We start from the raw sequence: 16,703 nt of genomic DNA on the forward strand, positions 1-16,703 counted from the left end.
GCCCAGCCTTGCCCGCGTGGCCTCACTTCCCAAGGTCCTTGTCTCCTGCGGCCTCTGCCGCACCGACGGCATCCTGTGCTTGCTCCCTGTCCTATGCTGGGCTAGTTTCCCCGAGGCATCCGGCTTCTTGCCAACCCTCCCATGACCTCCTCCCTGAGGTGTGAGGCACTTTTGCTGGCCCCTCCTGCTGTTCCGTGCTGTCACCCTAGCCGCTGCTTTCCTTCTGCTGCGGAGGCACTGGAGGCCGGACCTCCTGTCCCTCATCAGAAGCCCCTGCTGTGCCTGCCGGCTTGGGCCTTCCTTCACGCTCGGCTTTTCCCATTGGTTTCTTTTCTTTTCTTTTTTTTTTTTTTAAGATTTTATTTATTTATTCGACAGAGATAGAGACAGGCCAGCGAGAGAGGGAACACAAGCAGGGGGAGTGGGAGAGGAAGAAGGAGGCTCATAGCGGAGGAGCCTGATGCGGGGCTCGATCCCATAACGCCGGGATCACGCCCTGAGCCGAAGGCAGACGCTTAACAACTGCGCCACCCAGGTGCCCCTTGGTTTCTTGAGTTCATCTCCTTGCCTTGTTCTTTTTGCATCTGGGACCGCTGTTATTTCTTGTTCTGTCTCCCACTTTGCTCCTGAAAGTCTCACTCTCTGCCCCTCATGATTTCTCCTCTCCATCAGCGTGTGGCTCATGCTTCAGCCTTCAGGCCATTGGTGGGTTCTAAGAGTGGACCTCCTTTCCTTTCATCTGCTGAAGGGAATTTTATTGTTTCTCCAAAAAGTTTCTCCTTTCCATTGTATTTTGATTGGTTTGGTGCTGTACTTGAGTCCCTGGGATTTTGCTGATTTTTCCTCCCGGGTCCCTGGCAGGGCCCATGGGTTCCCTTGCTTTCCGGGCCTTGGGCCTTGGCAGGTCCAGGACACGTTTGGGTGTGGGGCTGAGCAGGGAGGAAAGAAGGCAAGCATGGGTTTCCTCATGCCCAGTGCCTCCCTTGTCCGTCTGTCTGTGCTGAGGATGGCGGTGTCTCAGGTGCTCCATCCCCTCTGTCACTGGCGCCCAGGGTTGAGCCCCATGTACCCCGCGTCGTTTCACTGACTCCTATACAACCTGTGAGGTCCAGGTTGCCTGTGATCTGTTTTTGAGTGAGGATTGTCTGGGCTCTGTGACACCTGTAAGGCCACGTGCCTAGGGCAGGGGTGACGGGGGTCTGTGTCTCCATGGCTTCTTGTCGAACGTTACTTTCATTATCCCGTGCTGGTGAATGACACGCGACGCTGGAGGGAAGCACATTTCTCCTTCGTCCCTTCACTGGCCTCTGGGGGGGTCATTGAGGGCGGGGATGGATCTCACTCATTCTGCCTTCTCTCTGCCACTCAGGGCCTAAACTCTGTACATGACTGTGGAAGGAGTGGGTGTTGCTATGCGGGCCCAGTGTAGACTTCATGCTAACTAATCAAGTCTTCTTTNTGCCTAGGGCAGGGGTGACGGGGGTCTGTGTCTCCATGGCTTCTTGTCGAACGTTACTTTCATTATCCCGTGCTGGTGAATGACACGCGACGCTGGAGGGAAGCACATTTCTCCTTCGTCCCTTCACTGGCCTCTGGGGGGGTCATTGAGGGCGGGGATGGATCTCACTCATTCTGCCTTCTCTCTGCCACTCAGGGCCTAAACTCTGTACATGACTGTGGAAGGAGTGGGTGTTGCTATGCGGGCCCAGTGTAGACTTCATGCTAACTAATCAAGTCTTCTTTTGGGCGTGACGGAGAGAGATCCACACATTACGCACAGCCATGCATTGTCCTCACCAATGCTTCACCGTGCTGTCATTCAGAGGTTGATTTAATTCTTGATTTCCCCTAGCTTGATGATACATTTTGTTCCTTGAAATAAGCCTTTGGATTATGAAGAATATACACTGATTAAGTTAAACATAGAAAATGCACAGCGTGAAAAGAAGCAGTCCCAATCTCTCAGGGTTTTCCCCACCCAGAGCTGCGATTCTGGATGTGACGTGTGTTTTTGTTCACTGTGGACCCCGGATTTAACCAAAGAGCTGGGCTGGAGTCACTGTCCAGAGCTGACCTGAGCACACGCTAGCTGCTTGCTGGGAAAGGCTGTCCTCCGGGGCCCGTGCCTCAGTCTCCAGAGACCCAGGACCTGTGCGACGTTTGCCTGCGTGTCCCTGTTCCCTGACCACGTGGAGGCCAGAAGGCAGGCGGGTTTCTGGTTCTGCCGTGGCGTGCATGTGGAAACACTCTCCCTGGGACCTGAGAGGGGGCCACCTCATGCTCAGCGTGCCGGGGCTCCCGCTCCCCCTCCTGTCTCTTGGAGTATGTTGGGGGGGATGGGTGGGGCTTCAAGAGCCGTGTGGGGGTGCGTGGTTTCGTGCACACGTGGCTGAGGACGCCGCTGTCTGGGTGTGCCTTGACGAGGGGCGATGTGTGTGCTTGTTTGCATGTGGGTGCTGGTGGGTGTGCGGGGGCAGCATTCCCGTGAGGCCTTTCGCGTGGCAGGGGCTCACTGGTTCTTACTGGGTGCAGTCCAGTAAGCCAGTGGGGATGGCCATGGAGCCTCTGCTGGAGAACTTGCTGCTTGTCTCACTGGCCACGTGTGTGTGCACAAAGCAGTTCGTACCAGTCACGCGTCCTCTTAACCTTCCTTCCCGGTGTGGCCGTGTGTGTTCGTAACCTGTGGGATTCTGGGAGTGCTTGTGCCTTGGAGAGTGAGATGGTCAGGGTGTGTGTGTGTGTGACTTTGTTTCTAAACGACGCAGGAAGTGGTGGGGGATCTGAGCGTGCGGTGCTCCGGACGGGTCTGTGCATGACTGTGTGTGTAGGTCTCTCCTGGTCTACACTGCCTGCCTCCCTCTGTGCCTCATTGCTGCTTTTGGAGGGAGTGGGCGCGTCTGGCTGTGGCCTCGGCACTTTGCAGCCTCCATAAGGCTGGCCCAGAGCTCTTGTTGAATGAGGTCGCTCTGAGCAGCTGCAGGGGCTGGTGTCTGCTGTCTGGATGTGGATTGTGGGGCTGTGCCCTGGCTGCCCCAGGAGGCTGTGACGGAGCAGTGTCTTCCATGGGTGTGGATGGGGTGTGGCATCTAGGGTACTGCGAGGGTCCTCGGGGGGCTGGCTGATGGCTCCTGTCCTGTGGACCGCTCCTTCTGCGTCTGGGGCTGTCGGTCACAGCGTCTCCCCCGGATGCAGCTGCTTAGCTTACAGATAAGTCTCTCCGAAGGCCTCAGGGCCTGTGCTCATTTCAGTGAATTCAAGAAAACACCAGCCCCAAAATGCTATTAGTGTGCCACTGAGAGGCTGGGTGCGCGCACACACACACACACACACACACACACACCCAGGGACCCGATGCCCAAGCTGACTGGGTTTGAACTCTCGGAGGCTCACTCATGCCCAGGCCCTTATTGAAAACACTAGAGAGACCCTGATGTGCTGCAGAGACATGGGATGTCATGAGAAACAGCCGTGCACACTCAGCACCTCCAAGCACCCATGAAGACTGCTCATTCATTTGTTAAGGAGTACACAGGGCTCTCAGGAAAGCCCTGTCCCCTCCTGTCCTCACAGAGTGTGCAGTCTGGTTTGGAAGCTGGGCACAAAACAGGTCAATGAGCCAATATGGGGGCAGATGTTACGCGGTTGTGATTGCTGCGGAGGGGCCAATGACCCTTTTCCAAAGGAGTGCCCGGAGAAGGGTGTTTTGTGGGGGTGACGTCAAAGTCCAGATGTGAAGCTGAGAAGCAGCCAGCTGTGGAAAAAGACCAGTGTGGGAAGCATTTCACGCTCAGGGTCATGGCAGAGCAGAGGTGGCGTGTACGTGGAGACGAGGGAAGGCTGTGGTGGCTTCATGCACAAACATTCCAGAGACTATGTTGGGCTTTGTGGGCCATACTCACCTCAGCTCTGCACCAGGACAGCAGCCATGGACCAGATGCAAACCAAGGAGCTTGGCTGGGTTCTAGTCAAAGAACTTAAAAATAGGTAGCAGGGGCACCTGGGTGGCTTGGTCAGTTGGGTGGCTGCCTTCAGCTCAGGTCATGATCTCAGCTCAGATCGAGTCCCACATGGGGCTCCCTGCTCAGCGGGGAGCGTGCTTCTCTCTCTCCTTCCGCTGCTCCCCCTGCTTGTGCTGTCTCACTTGCACTCTCTCTCTTTCAAATAAATAAATCAGATCTTTAAAAAAAACAGGTGGCTAGTGACTGCTGATCCCTGAGTTGAAACAGGAGGGAGGGCCAGATGCTGCAGTGCTCTCCAAGGCCCACGGAGGAGTTGGGATGGCCTGGGAGCATCGGGACTGCTGGAAGGTGACCAGGAAGTGCTGGGGACCATCTGGAGCCTAGTAACCATGGAGACCACCAAGGCTCTTGGGTCCCTCACCTGTGAAATGGGTTTCTGTAGGGGGGCGCAGGGGTAATCAGCTAAATGCCAATAACACTCAGGGTCTGACACACGTGGTGGCTGTGATTAGAACTGGGGCTTTGAGCTAGACCCCGGCTGGGGCAAGTGCCCGTGAAGGGGATCTCATGGGGGAGCTGTGTGTCTGAGAGGGGAGGGGAAGCATGTCCTCAAGGGTGTATCCGCGGGGCACACGTCTGTGAGGGAGAGCGTGTCCTCAGTGAGCCCTTGTTCCCCCAGGGTCCCCCTTCGCCCGTGCCAGCCTCAAGAGCGGGAAGACCGAGAGCTCGTCGTACTTCCGTAGGAAGGAGAAGATGTTCCGGTTCTTCATCCGGCGCGTGGTGAAGGCACAGAGCTTCTACTGGGTGGTGCTGTGTGTGGTGGCCCTGAACACCCTGTGCGTGGCCATGGTGCACTATGACCAGCCGCAGCGGCTCACCACGGCGCTGTGTACGTAGCTGCGGTCTGGGCCCCCCCTCCCCTCTTCCCGAGCCACCTCCGGTCTGCAGCCTGGAAATCCCGGCTCACAGCCTTTTGCCTTGGAATGCCCTGGGTAGGACCCCTGCACTGACCGAAGTGCCCCCCAGGCCTCCACTGGGGCCTGAGCTCCCTGTCCCAGGTGCCAGGAGGCCTCGCTGATTGGAACGGGTTCGAAACCCATCTGTCAGTGTGGTGGGAAATGAGGCGAGGTCCAGGGCACCATGGGAGGAAGTTGATGGGCCAGCAGGCACGAGCCAGGCCACATGGACCTGCGTCCTCCCTTGGAAGGGCTTCCGACCCACGGACCAGGGGATTTAGCCCCTCATTCCAGTCGGCCACAAAGCTGCAGCTCCCTCCCTGCACTCCTGAGGAGGAAGAGTCCTGGCTTCTAGGGCTCTTCCTGGGCTCTTTGGCTGTTGCATTTTTCTTTTTGCTTTTTGAACCTGACCAGGGCTGACTCGCCCATGTCCATGAGCCTAAGGACAGGCCACAGGAGTCTGAGTCATGACTTCTCTTGGCCCAGGCTACAGTTCCAAGGAGGAAAGAAGGAAGGTAACCGGGGTGGTTGAGGCTCCTTGCCCCTCTCCAGGGACCAGGGCTGACCTTCCAGGACCAACCCTCCATACCCAGGGCTCTGCAGGCCATGAGGAGCCTGGTCTGGGTCGTCCCACCTGACGAGAGCTCTAAAGATGAAGGCTCACTAGTAGTTTCTGTCAGGCCTTCCGCCTTCCTGTTCCCTGGGGGTCAGCTGCAATAGCCCTGCTTAGTATCTGGGGCTGATGTGGACACAGGGCCTATTTTGGGTTCCCCTTGCTGTCTCCATGGGAGCCCTGTATGCCTGAAGCCACCCCGAGGTGGCAAGAGAGTCTTTTCCTGAGAAGAACCCTCCTGGATCAGAGCCTGGCTCCTGGTGTGCTGGCCACACTCCCCTCTTCCAGACCACTGAGGCTGTCAGCTTTAAGCGGGGCTTAGGTAGCTCTGGAAGGGCTCTTAAGAGCTCCAGACTCTGACGTCTCCACAGACCACTTGAAAATGTGGGTGGGGGTGACTGTTGGGGGTGCAACGCTAGACTGCGGTTTCCCAAACTTGTATTGAAAGCTCTTACTGTGTAATGGCGAAGGGCGCAGAGGCAGCAGAAGCCAGAGGGCCCAGGGAGCTTCCAGAAGGCAACCTGGCTCGGGTTCCCCAGGGGAGCAAAGTTAAGAGGCAGTTGGTGTGCTTTGAACTGCCCGCTCTGGCCCCTAATCCGTGTGTCCTGGGGCCTGTACTTCGGTGTCTGGGGACTCTGCTTGGGACTGAGGTTCGTACTTCCCTCCTCATCCCCTCAGGATAAAGTTTCCTCACCCTTGGGGGTTGGGTGGGGACCAGGGAGGTGGGGCTTCCTCTTGACCCAGCCCGGGAGCAGCTGTTCCTGGAACTTCCTAGCCAGGCCTTCCCTTCCCATGGAAGAAGCTGATGGTGCCCAGTCAGTCTTGTGGTTACTCCTTGTTTCCTGGGGATCTGTCACCTGAGCGGACAGGCAGCAAGTGGCAGGGCCTGGTCACACATGTGCTGTGCGGGAGCACAGGCCTCAGAGTGCCCAGGCGTTGGGCCAGGCCACAGGCATCCCTGGCCACGATTCTTCCCCCTTGCTTCTTTGTCTTCTCTGTGGTTCCCTGGGAATTTCTGAATTCATTGGCATTACCTACCTAGGGAGGATGGCTGGCGGGAGAGGGGGTATGGGCTGCATCTCCACACCTCTGCTCAGTGCCCTGGGCTCTGTCCTTGGCAGCTGGGCTGGAAATGAGAAAGGCTGATTCAACCAGGTAGGGCAGGGCTTGCAAGAGGCTGAGGCAGAGGTGGGGGGGTCCCCGCCAGGACTAGCTTCACTGCAGTTCCCATGGGGCTCTGCCCTGAGACCGGCCACCCCGCAGAGAATGGGTTCTGTGCACCTCAGCTGACTTTCCATCCAGGACCCACCCGCAGTGCACCACCAGAACCCCTGAGAACGAAGCTTAACTGGTGAGGAGGGAGGGGAGGGAAGCAGCTGGCTGTTGGGCTCCGTCATTCTGTGAGGCCCCTCACAAGACAGGCTTGACCGCCCTCTCCTCTGTCCCTGTGTTCCCCTAGCACACTGTCCTGTTATTATGATACAGCACACTGTTCACATTCTCGGCGTCTGCTCCCCTTGGTGTGTCAGTGCCTGGAGAGAAGGGTCGGCTCTGTCTCCTCTGCACGTTCGAATCAGCACCAGTGCCTGTGCGTTGTTCGGATGGCTCAGGAGTGAGTGGATGGGTACCCTTTCTGGCCTCAGCGGGGAGGCTGAGCATCTGAAGCCGAGAGGGTGTCTTCCTCAGGAGAGTGAAAGGGCAGGCGGGACGTTGGGGGACTCCTGTCTCGCGCCGCTCCCTTTCTCTGAGGAGGTCTTACATTGGCAGCTCTGGTGCCGGCTCCTTGCCCTGCTCTCACTTGGATCTCCTGGGAGCAGAGTTGGGCAGCTGTAGCTCCAAGGTCTGGTGTGTGGGTGGCCGGAAGTCCCATCATTGTGGCCTCTTCCTTCAGGATCTGAGCTCTTCTCATGGGGTGCCCCAGGGCAGGGGCAGGTGCCTTTTTGACCTCAAGTGGAGGGGCTCTGGGACTTGGTGGCCAGGAGCCTTGGATCTTTGCAGGCTGTTGGGGCATTCTGATCTGGACTTGGGGGCAGGGCGCCGCCTGCCTACCACCCCTCGCGCCTGCTGCTCAGCACAGGCAGGACCAGGTGTCGGTCATTCACCTGGCTGGAGAGGGTTCCTCTGCCTGGGACGCTGGCTTCTTGGCTTCTCCAGGGAGTCAGATTTGCCTTCTCATTCCTCATTCCATGCCTGGCTTGGGTGCCTCGGTGACTTTTTGGCTGGCTTCAGAGGCCAGGCTTGTGTGAGTTGCTGCCAAGCCATAGCAGGGGCTCCCCCACCCGAGACCTTGGGCCATGCAGATCACTGTGTGTCCGTATGGGCCGTGGGGCTGGTGTCTGTGCTCCTGCAGAGTCTGGGCTACTGTACACCTGCCCCTGACTGAGGCTGCTGGGTCTCTTGGTGTAGTGCTTGGGGGAGAGCTGGGCAAGAAAGCAGAGCCGTGTGGTCCCCTCTTCTGTGCTCTGTTTTATCAGGAGCTGCTTGAGGTCCAGCTTCCCAACCAGTCTGGATGCCAGAGGCCCAAGAAGGCTGGGCTGGTGACTTTTTGGTGACTGGACTCTCCGAAGCTTACCCTCCATTCCTGCTCATGGCCTGGACCCCCTGGGGCAGGCTCTGCCCTGAGTTCTGAGCTGCTTTCCTGGCCCCTGCTGCTCTGGGGCCAGAGGCCATGGTGCCTTTGGGCCCCTGTACAGAATAACGAGCTGATTCCAGTCAGCACCTGGGGAGAGGATCAAAGACAGCGACCTGGTTCTGCTGTCTGCACTTCCTGGTTTGGCCAGTGCCAGAGCCCGGCTGCATCTCTTGCTGTCGCGGCTTTGTGTAGCTCCCAGGCCGCCTGTTGTTTCTCGCTCTGACCGCGTGTGTTGCTCGAGCTAGGGGCTGTGTCTTGTCTGTGTGCCTGGAATTCCCAGCATGGCCCTCAGCTCCAGTGTGGCCTCGCTTTGGTCCTGAGACCCTTGAGGGTCCGCGCAGCCAGTGGCCAGACCCCTGGCCTAGGTAGGAGAGGCACCTGCAGGAAGGTGAAGGTGCCCACAGGAGCCGCTGTGGGACTCCTAGAGCGAGGGGGCGGCAAGCGTTGGCGCCTTCTGGGAGCCTCGTGCCGGCCGGGGCAGGCAGTGCTCGGGTGGCAGGCGAACACATGAACAAGTGAAGACCAAACATGGTGATGTTTTGAGGACGGCTGTCGGGGAAGTCGTCACGGATCCCATGCTGATCCTGATGAGGGGCTGAGGGTCTCCACCGCGCTCACAGCATGGGGCGGGGGGCAAGCCTGAAGGCGGAAGGGTGGGTCTGAGGCCATTCTCTGGGGAGTGCTGTGTGGCCCCAGGACCTCACCTCCCATGGAGCCTGTCCCTGGGCCGTAGGCATCGGGCAGGCATCACATTTCAGAGCGGAGTAAGCCTCTCTCTGCGCCCCTCCCGATCCCAGTCCATTCGTTATTCTCCTCCTGAGCTGATTTCGGAGCTCAGGGGCCACAGACCAGGCCTGCAGGGCTCAACCCTGGGAGGGCCCAGAGGTCTGGTGTCCTCCAGTCTGGGCCAGAGCCAGGTAGGAGGAGGCCGAGAGCTAATCCCCCTCTTCTCCGGCTTCTCCTAGACTTTGCAGAGTTTGTTTTCCTGGGTCTCTTCCTCACAGAGATGTCCCTGAAGATGTACGGCCTGGGGCCCAGAAGCTACTTCCGGTCCTCATTCAACTGCTTCGACTTTGGGGTAAGAGCCTCGTGACAGGTGCCGGCCGGGGGTCCAGGCAGGTCCAGCTGTACCCCGCTTGAGAGAACACGCAGTCCCCTCCCACTGTGCTGTACCCAGCACGTGCTGGGGTCTGTGCCGCAGGACCCAGGTCGTTGAGCATACTGGGACCCTGTGTGGGACAGGAAGGCTTCCTAGAGACAGGGAGAGGCCTTTGACAAAGGGGAGACCCGTCCTCGTCAGGCCCTGTCTTGTGGGGGTGTCAGCTGCAGGACACCCTCCTTCCCACCTCTGACCCTGTCCGTAGAATGTCCAGATCAGCTGAAGGCCCCCTCTGCGCCTGCAACCATCTTTCAAACGGGCTGCTGTTCTGCAGAGGGCTCAGTGTCCCCAGCAGAGCTCAAGGGGGCTGTGGTCCTGACCCCTCACTGTCCTGCAGATCTGGCTCTGGGCTGGTTGGGCACAGGCTTCAGGGGAGGCCTGACAGGGCACGAGGGTCCAGCCCTCCTCGTGGGCCTGGCCTGGGTCCCTTCACCAACGTATGTAGGTCAGGGAGGCCTCAAAGGCAGGTGTTCCCAAGACTCCCTGGGACAAAGCCCGGGAAGTTGCAGAGGCTTCCCAGCCGGTGGAGGACGAGCCGGCTCCCTGATGCCGAGCCCAGAGCCCAGGGGTGAGCTCTGACCCAGGGCAGGCTCTGAAGGAGAAGGGCCAGTGCCAGCCCCGAGGGAGAGTCCTGAGGAGCCGGGGGGGGGGAGCCTGGATGTAGGTAGAAGTAAAACTTCAACTCGAAATTCAGCGCGACGTTGACTTTTTCTGTCAGTGGAGTCTACGGAACATTGCGTCCGCGACTGCCCTGCTTCATAGACAAGTGCCTGGAGATGTTGTGCGATTGGCCCCAGGCTGCCCAGATGCTTTGTGCGGGACGCGGTGTAACCGGGAGCTCTGGCCCTGGAGTGGCGGGTCTGCGCCGGGCAGCGCTGCCGGATCGCTGTGGGGAAGGAGGGGCGGTGCTGCCCAGGGTGCCCCCGAGACACGCACACCTGCGGTTCTTTCTGACATGGCTTCTCGCCCCCTGCCTGCTTAGCGACAAGGAAAGCCTGTGGTGCGCACAGCCGGAGGGAACCCGAAGAGGTTAGGAGAGCTCAGAGAATCTTGGCTTCTGGTTTGAACTAACTGGATCCCAGGACATGGGAATGATGCACATAAGCTAACAGACGATTCCAAAATTCAGCAGCGTAAAAGAAGTGTGTGCCGTCTCACAGTTTCTATAGCTCAGGGGTCCAGGCCTGGCTTAACCAAGTGCCTGAGGCCCAGGGGGTCTCAAGGAGGTCACAGTGAAGCCGACAGCTGGGACACAGCCATTCCAAGGCTTGATTTCACGCTCATCACATGGCTGGTGGTGGGGCTCAGAAGACTGGCTTCCGAGCTCACTCATGTGGTTGGCGGCAGGCCTCAGTCCCGGTCACGTGGGTCTCTCTCCAGGCTGCCTGAGTGTCCTCACGATGTGACAGCTTGTGATCTGAGAGAGGGACTGAGAGTACCCAAGACAGAAGCCACAGAAACCCAGCCTCAGAGAGACGGCCTGTCGGTTTTGCCATATTATATCTGTTAGGAGAGAGTCACTTGGCCCAGCCCGCGTTTAACAGGGATGGGAAATATTACCCAGGGACATGAACCCCAGGAGGCAGGGGTCACTGGGGGCCGTCTGAGAGGCTGCCTGCCACAGTCCACGCTCTGGCCCCCGGTGATCCACAGCCTTCCTGATGTAAAAGACACCCGTGTCCTCCCGCTTTCCCAGCCGCCTGCCATGACAGCGTCATTTCAGAGTCCAGGGCCTCTTCATCCAAATCAGGCCCAGGTATGGTTCAAGCTGCTCAGGGACAGCTGCTCAGTCCCTCCCCACCCGTGGACCCATGGAACTAAAGAGACAAGTTGTCACCCGCACGGTGGTGGGATGGGCATAGATGAACTGCTGTAGGCATTCCTGTTCAGAGGGGACAGTGGGAAACACAACTGGCCCATAGCAGTTCAGGAATCCAGTTGGGAGAAGTTGGAGATCCTGGATTAGTTCTTAAGGACTGGGAACCCCTTTGGGCTTTTGGTTTTGGCCTCTGCATCACCTTTCTTGTTCTGGGAAAGACAGCATGTGCTTTCAGCTGGACGGTTCTCTCAGCCTGCTTCCTACCAGTAGAATTTGAGGAATCCAAAGGCCTGTTTTTTGTCTTGTACTGTCTGTGCCCCTTTCAACCCAAGCTGGTGATGTTTCTGCATAGCGAAGTCTTTCAGTGTTGTGGGTGTGTTGTGAATCTTCCTGGATTCCCCTTGACAAAAGCCCTACCTAGACTGAAGCAACAGGCCTTTCCCCGTGGGGTGCCCGTGCTGAGATGGCTGAGGCCAGCGCACGTCAGTGCCCTGGAGGACTTGCTGCTCATCGAGCTGACATGCGAGGCCATCTCCACAGGGCCGGGCTCCCGCAGTGTCACGGTCCTGCCCCGTGCCTTGGCTTTCTCTGTGGACCGTGCCATTTCCTAACTTGGCATCCTTTGCTGTCTGGAGAGGCAGAGCATTTCCAAAGCTGGCAGGTCCTGGCTGACAGCACTTCCCTCTGCCTCTCCCTCTTCCCACACCCACTATGGGCGGCCAGAGGACCCCAGGTCTCACCTGCAGACTCTGCCTGGAGATCTCCGAGACCTCCCGGTCCATGTGGCACACCTGCTTCTCTTCACATTAACTGTGGGCAATGGTGTGGCCGAACTTCGTGCCAGCACACAACAGGGCTTCTGCCCACTGTCCTACAGACCCTACGGGCAGCATCCGCACTCCCTCACTGTCCAGAACCCGTGAACAGCATGTTTAGGGCATTGTAGGCATTCACGGACATGCTGTTCCATGCCCCTTCTCTGGCTCCAAAGCCACTGCCACATTGGAGAGCACTCCACTTCTGTCTCCAAAACGTGTATTGTTTTTCTTGATGTGTAACAAATTACTCCAAAGTTCGGTGGCTTAAACCAACCAACTTTTGTTATCTCTCATGTCAGTGGGTCGGGAGTCAGGTGGGACTTAACTGGGGGCCCCCAGCTCTCGGTCTCCCCCAAGGCTGTAGTAACTGCAGGCTCTTTGGGGGCGGGGAGCTCACGCCCAAGCTCCTGCTCGTGGCCCACAGCCCTCAGTCCCTGGTCATGGGGGCCTCTCCCCAGGCTCCCTCGTGTCCTACATCATGGTGGCTGGGGACCTGCAGCAGAGCTGAGAGCACCGAGGAGGAAGCCTGTCTTGATGACTGAATCTCAGAGGTGACAGCCCATCCCTTCTGTCCCATTCTGTTGGCTAGAAGTGAGTCGCTAGGGCCAACCCACCCTTGAGGGACAAGGCGGGGCTACCAAGTAGTGGGGACCACTGTGGGACATCTCAGGGGCCACCTGCATCATGAATGAATGGGAACAAATTCTGAGGATTGAGGAAAGACAGATGCTGGAAGGCCAACAATAAGAACGTAGATTTAGGAAAATGAGAGCCCCAGACGACATCCGGACGCTGTGTGCATGTTGTGGAACATGGTGGAGGTGCTCAGGGTCCCCAAGGACAGATGGCGGCAAGCTTGGCCTGTGCATGGTGCTGCCTGGGGAGCCGCGGTTGGGCTGTCTGGACGTTAGTTAGCAGGACGTCGGACGTTCTCTCAACGATGCCTTTGTGTTCAGCGTGGAGAAGTATGCAGAGGATGGCTGTGCGTTTGGGTGACCTGTAACTGGGGCACCTGCCAGCGCAGACGTGAGGCTCGATGGACCCGCGCTGGACTGTAAAGGGGTCTCCAGTCACGGCCGGGGCTTGGTGCTGGCACAGTCACCAGCTTCTCAGTGCCGTGGGAGGACGCTGATGTTAAGCCGATCTGATTTGCAGCTGGTCGGTCAGGAGAGCGGTAGGCCCAGCCTCGCTCCACATCCTGTGTCCCCGTGTGTGTCCAGGGTGGGCGTGTTGGGGCAGGGGAGCCCCAGGGCTGGAATGTGCTCCCCGAGGCTGCAGGAGCTCGGCGTGATGCAGAGGTGCCCCAGGCAGACGGGCAGGCGGGCAGGCGTGGGATGGGCGTGTGTGCCCGCGGCTGTGACCCCGCCTCCCGGCGTGCGTGCCCGCGGCTGACCCCGCCTCCCGCGCAGGTCATCGTGGGCAGCATCTTTGAAGTGGTCTGGGCGGCCATCAAGCCAGGAACGTCCTTCGGGATCAGCGTGCTGCGGGCTCTGCGTTTGCTGAGAATCTTCAAAGTCACGAAGTAGGTCACCTGTGCGCTCGGGGAGGGCGGGGATGCCGGTCCCAGGGAGCCGGGCCCACACAGCGGCTCTTCCCAGGAATTCACGGTGCCCGCCTGGAACTCAGCTGTCTGTAATTGGTTTAAATACAAAAGACGGTTATAACCTTGTCTCGCCCTTGGGGGCGAATCTATCCTCAGGGTTGTTCCCCATGGGCCTCAAAGTTGCCAGCAGGATTCCTAGCTCCTTAGTGAGCTTGCTTCCCACAGTTTCATACTGTCCCCGCTTTTGAAACCAGCAGTCCATCTTTCAGCCTTCAAAGGATTACTTTGCTTCATAGTTAACAGAGAAAAAAGAAGTTCTCAGATGGAAGGTGTTTTTTTTTTTTTATCATCCCGCCCCAAGTCCGCCCACCTACCCGGCAGCCCCGCCCCCAGAGAGGGAGGGAGGCCTCCGCTGACTCTGACCATCTGACCGGAGCCGGCTGGTTCCTGGTGGCTCCCCTTCCCAGGCCTGCTTTCTCCACCCGGCGCCTGACGCTGCCCTATTTAAGCCGTGGCGAGAGGACGGTGACAGGCCCGTGTTCTCAGTTCTATTCCACTTAGTTCTTTACGTAACCCTGGAAGCCAGTTGCTCCGTTTTGTCTGCGAGGGGGCTGAGGCCCAGGGCGGAGGTGTGATGCAGTGACTGAGAGCGCTGGGTCTCTCTGCCAGGGTTCCAGTGGTGGGAAGAGGGGCGCACCTCACCCATCGCTGTCTCACCCACAGCAAAGGCTGCTCTGCGCTCAGCTGGTCTTAGCTGGGGCCACACACGCACCACGGCAGGGACCTCACCTACCCTGAATTTTGGGCTCGTTTGGCCCACGCATGCTCCAGCACAGATTTCCATGCGGTCTCCCCAGCAACCTGGGCCATGACAGCTGCAGGACCCAAGTTGCAGAACTGTCAACAGTGAGCCTGTGCAGGAGGCCCTGGGCTCTAGGTCACCCCTCCAGTGACCTTTCAGAACCCGACTGATCTTCCCAGGGTAGATGGCAGTTCTTTTGGCCTTTTCCAGTCTGTTTTAAATCCAAATCTGAGACCATTTGAGGACACGATGGTGTCGCTGCAGGCGAGTTTGGGACGCGACTTTGGTCTGGCTGGTCCACACACACTGCTGCGTGTCTTGTGTGGCATGCGCTCAGGCCTCTGTTGCTTTGCCATGCCATGCTGGCACGTGGCTCCGGGACCTGACCGCGAGAGCTGCCTTTCCCTTGGTTGCGGGGCCTGGTGTCTTACGGGCTCTGCTTCCTTCCAGAAGCCAGGCAGCCCCTGTCCTGAGGTGGACTGGCTTTTCCAGAGTTTTCCAGCCCATCTTCCATGAACCCTCAAGTGCACTGTAAGAGAATCCATGGAAGATAGGTGAGCCTCTGTGCCGCTGGCTCTCGGGAAGACAGGATTTGAGGGCCCAGGGATGCACAGTGACTGCTGTCTGTCCTGCCACTCCCACGTTTCCAGGGTGATAGGACACCCAGACAGAGACACAGAGGTGTGTAGTGTGTCCTGAGGTGGCTGGAGGGAAAGCCGTGTGCCCCTGCCTCTTCTGGGGAGGCGCTCTCGAGACACAGTCACCCAGAGAGTGAGCTGTCCACACCACAGACTTTAGTGGGGCCTGTGTGTCATTGGGTCCAGTTGCATGAGACATGCCCAGAGACATGGTCTCTGACCTCCAGGAGCATTTGAAGCGTGTGATGGAGGGGTGGGCATTGTGGGATGCCAGGGAAATGGTCTCGCAGCACTGCCCCCCCCCAATCCATGCTGTGTCCTGGGCCCTTGGTGAGAGGGGCATTCGCACCGGGTTATACGTCACCCATCACAGCACTGAGGACCTGCTGGATGCAGGGTTGGGGCTGGCTACATTCTGCTGCAGCTCCTTCTCCACTTGTGGTCTGAGTGGAGATACCTGCAAGGTGTTCGGGTGTCGAGGGGTGGACAGGGATTGGGCGCCATTCCGCCAGGCAGAGTGACAGGGGCAGGTTTGGGAGGTGAGGGTGAGTCCAGCAATGGACACAGGGTCTCCGCCGCCCCCCAGAGCCCCCAGTGGAGGAGTCTGGAACTCTGAGAGAAGTGCTCTGGCCTCCCGGTGTGGGGCCCGTAGGGTTTAGAAGGTCTCGAAAGCCACAGGAATGACTGTGAGAGCCCCGGAGTGTGGCGTCAGCACGCGGCACGCGCCTCCGTGTGGGCGCAGCTGGGTGTGGACAGACCCCCCCACCCCCACCCCGACAGGTACTGGAGCTCCTTGCGGAACCTGGTGGTGTCTCTGCTCAACTCCATGAAGTCCATCATCAGCCTCCTCTTCCTGCTGTTCCTGTTCATTGTGGTCTTCGCCCTGCTGGGCATGCAGCTGTTCGGGGGACAGTAAGTGGGCCCGGGGGGAGGGGCGTATGAAGCTCGAGGCCCCACTGGGGAGGCAGAGCTCAGAGCAGATATGCTGCCCAGGCCCCCTCCACCTGTCTTCCACCTGGAGGGTCCCCCGGGTGACAATGGCGCTGAGCACACAGCTCACCCACAGCCTGGGACGGCGTTGCAAGCCGAGGCGCCGGGTCCCTTGGCTCCTGATGGGGCGGCCTCCTCCCAAGACTTCTTGTTTTCCTCAGGTTCAACTTTCAGGATGAGACCCCGACAACGAATTTTGACACTTTCCCTGCGGCCATTCTCACTGTCTTCCAGGTAAGACTCCTGGCTCTTGGCACACTCCTGGCCTGCTCAGCTTTCCAGGTATGGGGAAGGCAGCCTTCCCTGTCAGCATCTGCTTGCCCCCGCCAGCCAACATTTCATACAGAACTTTCCAGAAAACAGAAGAGAACAAGTGGGAGATGAGCATAGGGAGGTCTCCAGTCCCTGGGACTCTGCCAAGTCTAGAGCCTGGGTCTGGAGAGAAACCGGGTCCCAAGAAGCATGTGTAGTTGCCTGGGGGACTCAACAGTCCTGTGGCCACTGGGCGTCAAGCCGCCAACTTCTCTCCCAGCCCCTAGGATCTGGTGTCACAGCTGTTTTTTACCATTTGAGAATAAAACGACAAAGTGCTACCCATGCTTCTCCCCCTGTCTGTCAGGCCCAGTGGTCCTTTAGTTCTCTTTTGTGTCTGGAGAACACACCTGCCACATGTGGCTCCGAGGGAAGCTGAGACTCTCGGCCCGAGTCCTCTGTGACGCAGACCTTGTCCCTCAGGTGATCTCTGCCCTCTTGGAGGGGTTCCCTTTGAAGACT

The 16,703-nt window shown here is 58.6% G+C and overlaps 1 protein-coding gene across 1 annotated transcript in view; it reads left to right on the forward strand.

Annotated features, from left to right (window-relative positions):
- CACNA1B (calcium voltage-gated channel subunit alpha1 B) overlaps window positions 1-16,703 on the forward strand; it is a gene marked incomplete at its 5' end in the record, with an annotated part of 170,645 nt that overhangs the window by 47,838 nt on the left and 106,104 nt on the right. The window contains 5 exons of the mRNA XM_034663768.1: window positions 4,639-4,848; window positions 9,126-9,238; window positions 13,366-13,478; window positions 15,720-15,851; window positions 16,091-16,163. Of these exons, the coding sequence (XP_034519659.1) occupies window positions 4,639-4,848; window positions 9,126-9,238; window positions 13,366-13,478; window positions 15,720-15,851; window positions 16,091-16,163 (641 nt within the window). The remainder of the gene's footprint in view (window positions 1-4,638; window positions 4,849-9,125; window positions 9,239-13,365; window positions 13,479-15,719; window positions 15,852-16,090; window positions 16,164-16,703) is intronic.

The sequence above is a fragment of the Ailuropoda melanoleuca genome, chromosome 7, assembly GCF_002007445.2.
Source record: "Ailuropoda melanoleuca isolate Jingjing chromosome 7, ASM200744v2, whole genome shotgun sequence".
Taxonomy (NCBI): domain Eukaryota; kingdom Metazoa; phylum Chordata; class Mammalia; order Carnivora; family Ursidae; genus Ailuropoda; species Ailuropoda melanoleuca.